This window comes from Kogia breviceps, chromosome 7, assembly GCF_026419965.1.
Source record: "Kogia breviceps isolate mKogBre1 chromosome 7, mKogBre1 haplotype 1, whole genome shotgun sequence".
Taxonomy (NCBI): Eukaryota; Metazoa; Chordata; class Mammalia; order Artiodactyla; family Physeteridae; genus Kogia; species Kogia breviceps.
In genome coordinates, this window is record NC_081316.1 from 111,528,341 (window position 1) to 111,542,416 (window position 14,076).

The 14,076-nt window shown below is 48.2% G+C and overlaps 1 protein-coding gene across 12 annotated transcripts in view; it reads left to right on the plus strand.

Moving 5' to 3' along the window:
- GRAMD1B (GRAM domain containing 1B) overlaps nucleotides 1-14,076 on the plus strand; it is a 251,804-nt gene that overhangs the window by 149,129 nt on the left and 88,599 nt on the right. Inside the window, exon 1 of one of the 12 annotated variants that reach the window (XM_067039205.1) lies at nucleotides 4,731-5,349. The exons of the other annotated variants lie outside the window; for them this stretch is intronic. Within the exon in view, the coding sequence (XP_066895306.1) occupies nucleotides 5,327-5,349 (23 nt within the window). The 5' untranslated portion in view covers nucleotides 4,731-5,326. Of the gene's footprint in view, nucleotides 1-4,730; nucleotides 5,350-14,076 lie in introns of those variants that run through there. 12 annotated transcript variants of the gene reach the window in all.

Genomic DNA, 14,076 nt, shown 5'->3' on the forward strand with positions numbered 1-14,076 from the left:
CACCATTCTGGCCTCTCCTCCCGGATGAGGCAAGAAAGGCCAATCGTGGTTTCCTTGGACTAAGAAAGGAAGAGCACCAGGGAGAGTGGGACCTTCAGGCTCCTGGAGGCCGGGAGGAGGTCCAAGCAGCTAAAATCAGAAAGGAACTTTTTCCAGCCTTCTTTCCAAACCCGTTTGGAAGGAAACCTTGTAGCAAGAAGCTTAGAGCGTTACAAACCAACCTTCTGTGAACCACCCCTTGTAAACGCGGCCGACTTGTGAATGTTCGTGAGGCTGTGGGAAGATCAGTGTTTTGAACTTAGATTTTTGAAAACGCAGATAACACAAAACATTGTCATTGTCAATCCTTCCTTCACAAAAACCCATGGGAGATGGTTGGTGTCGGGTGGACACAGCTGTACCTTTTACCTGTCCTGCTGATCACATTGTCTTCCCCCCACTCCAGGCGTGACCGCCTCCCTGAATGCTGAGTGTGGCGTTCCCTTGACTTTTCCTTTTAAGGATACAGAATACCTATACAGATTCTGCATCTATATGGATATAAAATATCATCCATCTATCTATTCTATGTGTTCTTTAGCTACATACACACATAGCATACATATAAAATCATACTGCAGGCATTCTTCATTCATTTGCTTCCTCCGTTCAACGTTTCGGAGATGCATCCACCTTCTTGCATGTGACAGCAATTTATACATTTTCTGTATGCTCTTGTTATATACCATCCCACATTAAGAAAATACAACAGGTATTTTTCCTTTCTGTTATTGATAGAAAATTTTTTCCCCCAGTTTTTTGGTTGGTTTCTGCAGACCACGTTATTACATCCAGTACCGTGTGAAGTTTCTTTTTAAATAAATAAATTTATTTATTTTTGGCTGCGTTGGGTCTCAGTTGCTGCGCGCGGGCTTTCTCTAGTTGCGGCGAGCGGGGGCCACTCTTCGTTGCGGTGTGCGGGCTTCTCATTGCAGTGGCTTCTCTTGTTGCGGAGCACGGGCTCTAGGCACGCAGGCTTCAGTAGTTGTGGCACGCAGGCTCAGTAGTTGTGGCTCACGGGCTCAGTTGCTCTGCGGCATGCCCGAACCAGGGCTCGAACCCGTGTCCCTTGCCTTGGCAGGCGGATTCTTAACCACTGCGCCACCAGGGAAGTCCCCCGTGTGAAATTTCTAATGTGAGTTTCTTCAGTCAGTGGGGTAGAACCGTTAGGTGTGAGGGGATGCATTTCTTCAACCTGACTACATAGTACCAAATAGTTTGCTCAGGGAATCAAACCAATATACACCTGCACTAGCTCCCTTCCAACCTTGATATTGTTAGACTTCTTAATTTTTGCCAATCAGATGGGTACGAGGTGGTATCTCACTGAAGTTCAAATTTGCATTTTCCTAAGTACTAATGAACTTGAGCACGTTTCCTATATTTATCGATCATTTCCTCTTCTGAAAGTGCTTGTTCAAATCATTTGTCTATTTTTCTAATTGTGTTACTTTTTCTCACTGATTTGTAAAAATTTTAAGATAAACTCTGTGAACAACTCCTTTTCCAGTTACATATGTCACACATATCTTCTCCCAGAAAAATCTTGTCTTTTCTATGACCAATGTTGACGGTCAGGTGTTCTTATTTTACTGTGGTTACAGTCTTCTTTCTGGACATGGTTTTTGGTGAATTGCTTAGGGAATCCTCAGGCAACAGTCTGTGTGAGGATCCGTTTGTAATCATGACTTACCAGGGGAGATGGTTTTTCCTTCCTTCTTCATTGACTCACTGTCAAGGTTGAAGACAGACAGTTTTCCTTTTATATCCTCAGCCATCCTGTGTCTTTCAAGTTCACCCTTAGGGTGAGGGTGTGGCCAGTAGGGCCTGCTTTACCAGATCTCCCCTTACATCTCTCACATTAGTGGGCTTTTGGAGAAGTCGTCTCTTGTCCACTGTGCTTTGTAAGGCCATAAAAACCAAAGCCCAATTTCACAGCTTCTGCAAATGCCTTCTAGAAAATGCATCCTCAAGGCGTTCCTTGATTTTCTGGGTTTCTGCCCTCACTACATTTGTGCCTCTGAATATTCCATACTGTTTTGATAGTTCATCAAGCTTTTTAAAGGAATTTCTCCCCCCCCTTTGTTAATATTTTATTTTATGTAGCATTTTTAGTTTTTGTTAACAGGAAGGATCATCAGGATATCTAGTCTGCCATATTGCCAGAAATGGAAGTCTTCTGAATTTAGTGTTTTTTAAAATAAGTATTGCCCTTCCTGAAATACAGATGTCAGGGAGCAGCCAGCCAGACTGCAGAGTCAGGCAGAAGCAGGAGAGTCTAATGCACCTGCCTGATCATATACAGAGTAATGCAGAATTATGTCAGTGCTGACAATTTACTGATCAGGGAACTTTTAAAACCATACAAAACAGACTGTCCTCTATGAGAAGATAAAACAGGGAAAATATATACATGAGGAAGCTCAGGGTGCTTCTCATATCACATATGTACAGTGACACGCAAGCCAGCTAACTCATCAGTAAGAGAAAGAGGAAGCTGCCTTGATTTAGTCTCCTTTTTTTTTTTTACCTGTTACCTGGATTCTTTTTGTTCTGGGAGCATGTTAGCACTTACAATTAGCTTGTCTGATAGCGAAGTTTTTTTTTTAATAAACATACATTATGACTGAGAGTGGATTTTGGAGTTGGATGTGCCTGCATTCAAATCCCAAGCTTGCAGCTTGTTGGTTGGCATTAGACAAATCAAGATACTACACTCTAGTTTTCTGCTGCATTACCTGGAAAGTAGCGATAGTTAACTGCTTCATTATGTGTGTGAGGATTAAATGAGATAATGCTTGCCCTCAATAAATTCATACTAATAGTTGTGAAGCAAAGGAGAGTTTAAAAAAACAAAACCAAAAAAAAAAAAAACACGTAAATGGTAAAAGCTAAAGAATTTTAACATTACAAGAATGTGTCTCTAGTGTGATAACTTGGAAAGCTTTGGTCCAGGTTTTATGTGTCACTTGTGATCAGAGCAGTTGATGGAGAAGAATGGGAATATTCCCATCTACCTGGAGTACTCTAAGTGACGTTATAGACTGGGGCTGGGTCTTGTGTCCTGGGGAAGCCCTTCGAGTGACTTATCTAGGTTGTAAAGGAGAGCTCTGTGCACTTCTGGAATCTGTTGCAGCCATCCCTACAATACCTAGGCTGACACTATGGCCTGGGTACAGGCTCAAGGAGCTTTATTTTTATTTATTTATTTTTTTTTTTGTGGTACGCGGGCCTCTCACTGTCGTGGCCTCTCCCTTTGCGGAGCACAGGCTCCGGACGTGCAGCCTCAGCGGCCATGGCTCACGGGCCCAGCCGCTCCGCGGCATGTGGGATCTTCCCAGACCGGGGCACGAACCCGTGACCCCTGCATCAGCAGGCGGATTCTCAACCACTGCGCCACCAGGGAAGCCCCTCAAGGAGCTTTAAAAACACGATTCCAGATGTGTTCAGAAGTCTCGAAAGCATTTCATTGTTGTCTGGCATGGGGGCTGTGGGTGGAGGGAAATTCCATCACTGTGCAAGGATATGTTTAAGAGTATTTCTGCAGAACCATCTGGACACTAGAGAGAGACTACAGTGTTTCAGTTAGGTTTGAATGAGGTCACTTCAATTAAACACTTGCTCATCGGACCCGTACTGTGCAAGCCCTCCTACTCACCAGGGAGACAGAGCTGAACCCATACACAGCCCCTGCCTTCATGGAGGAAGGAGGAAGGCAGATAATAAACAAGTATTACAAGTACAATGAGTGCTACCAACGGGGATCTGCAGCTCCAGTTTTTCTTAAGAGCATCGCCTTAGAGGGTCAAGTGTAGATGGTGTGCCTACAACACAAATGAATATCTAGATTGCTTTGGGGCAAGTTACAGGGTAAAGGCTTATTATGGTTCAGTTGAAGGTCGCCATGTCATAATTAATCTCCTCTTTGTTCATTCTCACCCATCCGCATTACTGACCCAGATAGTCAGTAATCTAGGGGAGGACAAAAAGGAATGACCTAGCCAGGGAAGTTGCTGGTGCTGGAACTCCCGGGCCCCAGCTTGGAGGATTGTAAGAAGAGCCTTTTCCCCTTTTCCTGGGAACTGCGTGTTCCGAGCTGATGTTGAAAATCTCGATGCTGTGCCTGGTCTGAATCTTCCGCGGCGCCCTGCATTGGTGATAAAATGTTGTGTAAATCCTACACCGGGGCTTTTGGGGCCACCTTAAGAGTTCCCTGGCTCCGGGTGACTGGGGGCACTGCTGGGCCACCGTAAGCTGCTGCCTCACCACGAGCCCCAGAAGTCACGGCAGGCGACTTCCCCAGCAGGGAGGAGAACTGTGTGTTCCGTGGGCTGTGAACTGCCGGGGAGCTCGCAGCGCAGCCGGGGAGCTCGGCAGCCGCAGCCCCGAGCTCGCCCCGCCTCGCTGGGGAAAGGTCCAGGACTCTGCTTAAGGTGGTCCCACGCAGCTCGCCTGTCTCCGGACACCTAGGCATCCGGCCTCTCAGGTCGGCTCGGCTTCAGATTCGGGGCTGGCAAAGCTCCCCGAAGGGGGCCGAGGCTCCCCTCCGCCTCTGGGGGCGGGGCATTTTTAACCCTTTGGCGATGCCCAGGGAAGTGCTCGTCTTCAGATATTTCTGCCCCTCTCCTCTTCCTTCTCCAGCGCCCACGTTGCTCACCCACCCTCTCCCCGACTTTCTGTCCCATCCTGGGACAAAACATGTGCTGTGTCTTTAAATGGGCGGAAGTGGCTGGCAGTGCTTTGCCTGGGTACTGCATTGATTAGGAGATTATATGGAGCTGCGGGAGCTGCCGCCTGGGGGAAGAGAGGTGCAGGTTCTGCTAGGTTTTTGCTCTCCTGCCGGGCTCTCCCCGGGTTCCTTTACCAAGGCTGCGCTGAGCCGGCGTGAGGTGAGGGAAGGTGGGTGGCCGGCCAGCCCGCCTGTTGACGGCAACTCCAGGGCTTGTTTTGCAGCCTTGCCAGCGTTACCCATCCTCATCAGAAACTGGCAGTGGCAGCAACCGCTCAGGCAGGCGGCTCCAGCCCCGGGCTGGGTTTGCAGAAGCTGTCCTTTGCCTCTTCTCCCAGCTTTCAGCTGGGCACGGCGAAGGAGGGAAAGCGGCGGAGCACTTCTTCTGGCTCGGGTTGCCTCTCTCTCTCTCTCTTCTTTCTCTCTCTGGGTTCAAGCCACATTACATGGGATTCTGTTCTTTTGGGACTTCATCATCTTTTCAAATATGTCCTGGGTCCTCCGGAGCTGTGCCCGGGATGCTAAGGACACGGTCAGTGGATTATCGTGACTGTACTAATGAAAGGATTCAAGCTGTCCTGGTGAGTAGAGAAGGGATAAGGCACCTTCCCCTGCCGCTGTCTTTCTTCACCCCTGTGCGCCCCGCCCCCCAGCACCTCAGCGTCCTCAGGAGAGGTCTCCCTCAGATAGGCCCCTCTCCCTAGCTGGGTATCAGGGGGTTAAGACGGGGTCCACACACTCTACAAAGTTGGGTTGCCCTCTCTGGCTCCCCCCAGCTTCTGCACCGCTGCAGTATTTTTTCTGCCAGCATCTTCCTGGGGGAGGGGTTTTGTGGAAGTTGGGCGGCCGTGGAGAGAATCAAACTGCAGATGAAAAGAGGCTCCGACTCTGAGGGGGCTGAGGAGTGCCAAACGCTGAGGGAACTGGATAAAGAAAGAAACCTTTCACGAGGTCCTGCATGTCCGCATTAAGCTGGCGGTGCGAACTTTCTTGACCCCACAGACGTCCAGAGGGGCCCTCCTCACCCTGCTGCTTAGGGCACCCTCCCCCGGGTGGGCAGTCCCTGACCTCTTAGAGGCTTCTCTGTGAGGAGAGAGTCCCGGGGGGGGGGGGGGCAGGCTCCAGCCTCTAGCATGCCAGGTGTCCAGAGGAGAGCGGACCGCCCCCCTGCCCACCACATGGACGCTCCTTGGGGCTTTGCAAGCCCCTCTTCCTCTTGCTTGGGCTGTGGGGTATCTGTATTGTAGCCGCAGAAGTCGTCAGAACATTTTTACCTTCCATTTTTAAAGTAAAACCCTTACTCTCCTTCTTCTCCTTTGAGTCAGCTGGGTGGGTGAATTGGCTTTTTATCTGCTTGAGCAACTGGAGCTTTTACTTGGAATACTTTGCCGCTGTCTGCAGGGCGGCATGTGCAGCTCGGAGGAGAAAAGGCTCCTGGGGCTGGAGATGGAGCTTCCTCTCCTTGAAGGCCGTGGAGGGTGGGAGGAGGCAACAGCGACAGAGCGCTCCCTGCAGGGCTGCGTCCTGCCTTCCCGGCGGCCGGCAGTCGTGGGCGGGGTGGTAGCGGGGTCACCTCTCCGGATTGGAGGGTGCGTGTCGGAGTCCGGGTGGTGCAGGCAGTCCTAGCCTGGCTCTCGGCCACCTCTGGCTTTGCAGAAGCCCGGTTCGCCAGGGTAAACCCTGACAGAATCGGTCTACGCCAGCCCTTCTGCCTTAGGCAAGAGGGTCCTTTCGTGAAAAGGCGCTTCAGAAAAGATACTTTATGGAAGGGAACGGGAGGCGCTTAGTTCCTGCAAGCTTAACTCTTCATCATAACTGTGAGGTCCCGAGCACTGGCGCATGTCAGTGACCGCCCAGCCTGTAGCTTCTGCTCAGGATTTGGTATCACTGCCTCTTGTGTCGACTCCTGTGCTGAAGCCCCCTCTGAGCTTGAGAAAGGGTGGCAGAGGTACTATGGTGCCATCCCTGCCCTTGCTTTCTTGGGGCCAGCTTCCCTGTTCCTTCTGGGTTGGAAGCCTTTAGCAGGCCCGGTCAGCATCCAAAGCTGCCCCTTTATTCCTCAGCAGAGCCGAGCTGGGTCTGTGACTTGGATGCGGCCTCCAAGGAGAGCCCAGGTGCTGCTGGGAAAGTGGGGATACTGCCTCATCATCAGAAACCACTCAGCCTTCCTCTGCGCCCCTGCTGCCAGCGCGCCCGGGTTGGAGCTGAGGGGTGCTTGGCTGTCACGCAGGATGAGACATCACTTTAACGCAGAGTGCTTCTCTGCACAGCCCGGGCTGACCCCTCAGGGATGTGCAGAGATGTTTGCCTTTAAAAATCTGCCTTGAGCACCTCTTGATGCATTTCAACAGGAGAGCAGTGTTAGGCTGGGAACTGTAATTGGGGTAACCTTGTCCTTTTCAGCCGAGTAAAATGCTACCAGGATGGGGAAATTGTGTATGTGGTCTGCCTGGGTGCTGTCAGATCCCATGATTCACCATGTCATTAGGTACAGATTTATCAGTCCATTTTGGCCCAGGGGCCAGACCTTGTAGTTGTGATGTGGATGTTTGGGCTGGAAATGTGGCTCCCTTTGCTGGAATCCCATGTCAGGGTACCCTCTACTCTCCCAACAGGGAGCCTCGCTAGAAACAAGGTGACAAATACATTGGCTGTTTTGTTCTGGATAAAACTGTCTGCATATGGAAGTGGATGGAATGAATTAACTTTCTAACCTTTGAATCATTTCTAGAAACATTTCCAGAATGCCTACTATGCGTTAGTGATATTAAAAATGCTGACAATAATAATGATAATAATAATAATGGCATCTAACATTTGAGTGCTTACCAAGTGTCGGGCACCGTTTACATGTATTAAGTCATGTAGTGCCTACAGTGTTACGATTAAGGTCCCCACTTTACAGAGCAAGGAAACAGAGAGGTTAAGTAACCTGCTTGAAGGTGTACAGATAGGAATCTGGCTTTGGGTTTGCAGGGAATTTTTCCCAGTGATTCACTTGTTCACTTTCGTTGGTGTTATATGTATATACATGTGAATATATACGTCTAGTACATATTGGCCGTTTTGTTTTTTGCTCTCTGCCTTACTTTTTTTGTTGTTAGTTGATTAGGCTTTTATTTTTAATTTTATTTACTTATTTTTAATTACTTAATTTATTTATATTTTATCTTTGGCTGCGTTGGGTCTTTGTTGCTGCGCACAGGCTTTCTCTAGTTGCGGCGAGCGGGGGCTATTTTTCGTTGCCGTGCACGGGCTTCTCGTTGCGGTGGCTTCTCTGCGGAGCACGGGCCCTAGGCGCGAGGGCTTCAGTAGTTGTGGCACGAGGGCTCAGTAGTTGTGGCTCACAGGCTTAGTTGCTCCGTGGCAAGGTGGGATCTTGCTGGACCAGGGCTTGAACCTGTGTCCCTGCATTGGCTGACAGATTCTTAACCACTGCGCCACCAGGGAAGCCCAATTAGGCTTTTAAAAGTGTATGGAAATGTGTTATCCCAGTCCTCACTATAATTGCATCCAGTGGTATCTCCATTTTAGAGATAGGGAAGCTGACCTACAGAGTGATAAAGGGTTTTGACTAAATTCTTGCCACTAGTTAGTGGAAGGCCAGGATGCACACTCTTATTACTTGACCATTATTTCAGTTTTGCAATCATCGCAGCAACAACAGGGTTAGACCTATACTTCTCCAGAGAGCAGGGTCAGGGTCTCTCAATTCATTATTCATCCATCCCTTCATTCTACAAATGTTGACCAAGTAATTATTGTTTTCACAGCCCTGTGCTTAGGCATTGTGGGGGGTGAAAAAATGTACAGGACATCGCCTCCCACGTCTAGGGACTGGTAGCCTCCCGGGCAGAATGAGACCCGACCACACACACGCGCACACGCACGCACACGCGCACGCACGCACGCACACGCACACACACCACAAAGCAAGTCAGTAAATGCTAGGGCAATGAACAACAAGCACTCTAGAAATCCAGAGGAGGTTGGAATTTATTTCCGCTTGGGCGGCAGAGAAGCTTCTTGAAGTAATTGGCACTTGAGGGGTGGGTGTGAAGCCTGGACAGCATTAGACGAGTGGAGGCTGTACTGTGTACGACATTGATACCCCACCTCTCGGAGTTACGAGGTTATCACAGGGATGCTTTTGGATGAAGCTGATCAAGATACGTGTCTGTGATTGACAAGTGGCTGGATTGTGAGTGAGAAATCTTCCCCGCCCCGCCCCAGTCCAACCTCCCCCTCACTGGGTCAGGGGCTTTAGGCTCTCTCAAAAGATGCTTCTGTGATTCCATCTCCTGATAACTTGGTGAGCAAGGTGAAGGCGGCAGGAAGGAGATCGTGGAAGTAGGTCCGTATGCAGACGGGGCTGTGTCCAAGCAGAAGCGTGGCACGTGTAGTTTAGAAGCCAAGTAAGTGTTTTAAAGGACACTTCACTAGGCCTCCTTAGCTTCTACATGGTTAATTTTTTTTGTATGTGTGTGTGACGTAAAGCCGTTCCTAATTCCTGTAGAGCTTCAGAAACCCAGCCACTAGGAAGCCTCCAGTCCCGTGGGGCTGCTCCCTGTACAGACTGTTTTGACCTCACAGGACTTGACAGCCTGTCGTGACATCTGTCTCGGTTCTCTGTCCTCACGTTCCTGGTCCTCACGTCTGTTGGGGGCTGTGACAGACCTTCAGGAAAGTCAGCGTGCTGGAAGAATTTCATTTGGTGAAAAAAAAAACCAGAGTAAAGACACATAGCGGGGGAAGCATTTCTGTGGCCAGGTCTTGGTCCACAGATGAGAGGAATTTCGAGTCTGTCTCTGTGTTGGAGCCGGTGAGTGAGCAGTCGTGCGACTTCACACTGTTTATTTAGGAATGTGAACGCCGTGCAAGAGAACCCAGTCACTTACGTTCTTACTGGGTAACTGGGACAAGAGTCCGTTTTGCACACCTCCATCTTTTTCATGGAGATTGATGGCCAGCCATATTTTATCGGATACAAGGTCACTGGTCCAGCATACTTCTTCTCTTTAAATCTGTTAACGAATGGAGCGCTGTTCCTTCTTCAGCCCTGGTTTAGAGCCAAGAAAGAAGAAACGGTTGGGTTGCAGCAGGGAGGATTTAAACTAGATGTAAGGAAAGAGTTTGGACTTTCTGGAGCATTAAGGTCAGGACGTGTATCTATCTTTCGAGGCCCTTTCTGTGAGGTTTACTGTGGAGGAGGAGGAAACCTTGGGCATGGCCTCTGCACACCTCCTTTAGCCCCAAGCTTCCTAGCTCTTCACACGTTTACCAGAAGGTGAGCTATGGGTGAAGGCTCGAGATTCTGGAAAGCCAGCTTGTGAGTCAGAATCTTATCGTCGCCTTTTGACCTGCCGTGTGGCCATGGTAGGTGACTTCCAGGGGTAGCAGACGAGTGGGTCTCTCAGCTTTCCTTTCACCAATGGTTTAAACAAAGGCCGCAGTCCCAACAGAGCGGGTCCCTTGTGATGCGGGCCATTGGTGCACTTCTTTAGCCAGCAGGAGACACTAAAAAGAAACCTTCATTTGAAAATAGTCAATATTCATTTACCATCATCCCTCAGCAGGCACACCTCTTGCTAACAGTGTGAGATTTACTTTATGACTTGGTGGGATGGGAATTGGCGATTTTCCAAGGTTTGGTAAATCCAGGGCACTGAGTACTGGTCATCTAAGCATTTAAGTCCCTTGAGTACCAGGACAGCTTAGGGCAATGACCAAATCTTCTGACTCTGCAGATTTCTTAAAAGGATAGGCCTTTCCTTCCTCTTACCCAGGTTTTTTTCTCCTTTGGGAAACTGCATCTGGCTTGGAATAAGCAACGCTAAACATTATTTCCCTTGCTTTGTTGTTGTTATTATTATTACTTAAGAAGAAAGCGATTTACCCTTATTAAAATGTAAGCTTCTGGATGGCAGAGATGGTGTCAAACAAATGAGGTGATGAGCACTCCGGGTTCTTTGCTGCTGGCTAGAAACGCTTCTTGGCTATCATGAGACTTCTTGTCATTGCACTTGACTGCTGGAAGAGATGGTTTAGGGTTTCTCATGACAGAACTTGAGGAAGAGGAGAATGCTTCTGATCTCTTGCTAAATTGTCCGGAAGGCTGGGCATTGGTCTCCTAAATGTTGTTGTTACGGTGAAAGCGTATGATAAAGTAGGAATTGGCTAGATGTTTTTGTGTTTACTTGTCCTTCGCGCTGTTCTTTGGTTTGTATTTGCAGAAGGATGTTGAATTAAACTGGATAGGCTAGGTTATGCTGTGATCACGACCCCCGCCTGCAAACTCAACAGCTTAACTCATTGAAAGTTAGTTTCTGACCACTCCAGGTCCCTCTGAGAACTCTGGAAAACTCTCCAGGGATGCCATCCTCCGTGTGGTAGCTCAGTGATCCAGGCTGTAGAATCTCCTGGCATCTCCTCCACAATCATAACAGGGGGAGGAGAGCATGCCTCTTAAATGCTTCTCCTTGGAAGCAAATACACTGTCATTGCCCTTTTAGCACATTGGCCAGGACTAGTCACATGGCCCTGCCTGACAGCCAGAAAGCTGGGAGACGTAGACTTCTGATGGCAGGAAGAGAAGTAGTGCTGAGCGCCAGTGATGCCCACCACAGCTGCTTTTATGGAGGTGTGGGCCTGGGCGCACTCCCCTACTCAAAATCTTGCAATGTATTCTTACTGCCTGGAGAACAAGGGCCTTAAATTGTGATATCAGGGGGGACCTTGTGTGACCTTAGTCCAGGTGTCAGCACGCTCAGCCGAGGGCTGTGTTCAGCTTGCTGCCTGTTTTTATACAGGCCGCAAGCTAAGAATGTTGTTTTTTTTTTTTACATTTTTAAATGGTTGAAAAAAAATCGAGTCACATTTCATGACATGTAAAAATTGTATGAAATTCAGATTTCAGTATCCATGAATAAAGTTTTGTTTACGCATTGTCTGTGTCTGCTTTCGTGCCACGGCATCAGAGGTGAGTAGTTGTGGCAGAGAGCTTTGGCCCCCAAAGATAAAATAATTGTTGTCTGGCCCTTTACACAAAGTTTGCTGCCCCCCAGTTTAGGCAAATAGAGATGCCTCTCAAGTGCAACAAAGTGATAGGTTTTTACTGGCTACCTCCTAGCTAGCAGTCTTGTTCTAGGCACCTTAATAGTAATAGTGATGACGATAAAGATAGTAATAATTATAGCCAGTACTTACATAACAGTTGACTATATGACATATTATAAATGTTTTCTGTATATTAACTCATAGCAGTTATTTGGGCTCTGTACTATTACTATGTAGGTTTTACAAATTAGTAACTAAGGCACCGAGAGGTTAAGTGATTGGCCCAAGATCACACAGCCCAGAATTGCTCCAGCTGGCAGTCTGGCTCCAGAGCCCGTGCTCGTAACCACTACAATTACAAAGCAGTTGGAAGACAGGTCTGTGCCCATGAAAAGAGAGAAGACTGATACCTGTGAAAAGTTAGAGAAATATTCTAAGGTAATTTATGAAGATGTTTAATGATATGAATTATAAGCACCAACGACGTGCAAGAACAGAGACAGGGGAAGAGCAGTAATGGGCAAAAATCAATGGAGAAGGGCTGAATGGAGGAGGTGGGAGGTGGGCTGATCCTTGAAGGGTGGAGGCCATGGAGGTGTCAGGAGGGTTTAGTGGGTCTCTCAGGCAGGGAAGAAGCAAGAACTGAGCCACAGAAACCAGATGAGGGCCTGGTGGATGAAGAGATCAGAGCAGAGCAGAGAGCTCAGAGGCAAGTCGGGGCTCACCTGCCGACAGTATGCAAAGTGAGGCAGAGGCTGTGGGCTTGCTCTGCTCGGCCGTGAGAAGCCCTCAGGCTCTGGATGACTGAAGAGCGTGGTGATGCATTTCCCAGCTTGGAGGGCTGGCTGCTCTGGGGCCGAGAACTGGAATAAGTTTGGGAGCATGTGTGAAGAATAGCGTTAGAAATTATAATAACAATGCTTCTCTGAGCTTTCCATGAAAAAAAAAAATCTCATATAACCCTCACGCAACCCTACAGGAAAGGTGGTATTCATCCCATTTTACAGGTAAGGAAACTGAGTCTCAAAGAGGTTTAAGTAACAGGCTCGAGACCGTGTGGTAAGTGGCAGAACTGGGATAAAACCGAAGATGTTTAGCCCTGCGCCCTTAACCTGTCTACTCTAGTTCTTGCGTACAGTGTGAAGAGGGTTTATTTGGTAGAAATGCTTTAAACTTTGCATTTCAGCAGAGGTTTGCTGAGGAGGTGGGGCGACCTTTCTGGGCGGTGGTGCTCCCTTTGTCCTTCAATCATACATTAGAATAGTTTTTCCAGTGCACTCCCCCCCCCCCCCCCCCGTGGTGAGCCGTGACCCTAGTCATCGATGTTCTGGTGGCTGTCACTTCAGGGCTGCATCAGGGTTTATTTAAAAAAATTTTTTTTGTTAATTTATGAAGTGTATATCATGCATGCAAAAGAAAGTGTATAATGTATCTGTACAGCTTAAAGAAGAATACCTAAACATTGTCACCATCCAGCTGAGCTTAGAACAGTACCGAAACCTTTGAAAGTCATTCAGTTTTTATGTGTTTCTTTTGTAAGATTTATGGAAATATTCAAAGGCTGGGAGGTCAAGCCTCAGAAAATGCAAATCTTGGGAGCTGAGCAGTGACTGCTTTCCTGAATCTGGGTTTGGGACTTTGCTTCCTAGAGGAAGCAAGCTCTGCTTCTCAGCAGGTGCCTCTTTGTTCTAACACTGGCATAAATGGCTGCTCCATACATGTGGACCCCAAGGGACGGAGGCAGATGGTTCTGCTGCTTTCTAGTTGTATGACTCTAGGCAAGGTACTTACTCTCCCCAAGCCTTGATTTTCTCTTCTATAAAATGGGGCTAATCACACCTATTTTATCTCTTTTGGATCCCCATGGACTTCGGGCTAGGATCTCTGGAGTACAAGACCCTTTGATATTCTTCCCAAGTTCCTACTGGATTCTTCCTGTCTTCCCTTTAATTCATTTATTCATCTGTTTACTGGATGAACGTTTCTTGAGCACCCACTGGGCTAGGTGGTAGGAACACAAAGATGAGAAGAACTGGTCCTTGCCCTGGAGTGAGCCTTCAATAGAGGGGGAGCTGGAATTGGACTCCCTTCCCTGTAGGGTCTCACCGAAGCTGCATAGTATAGGAAAATTCCACAGAGGGACTCAGATGCCTCTCCTGCTGTAGTGCAAATAGATTTATCTTTCTGTTAAGATCTTTTTTTGGACCCTTTCTCCTGAGACTGGGAGCTTCATTGTTTCATAATAGCTTCCC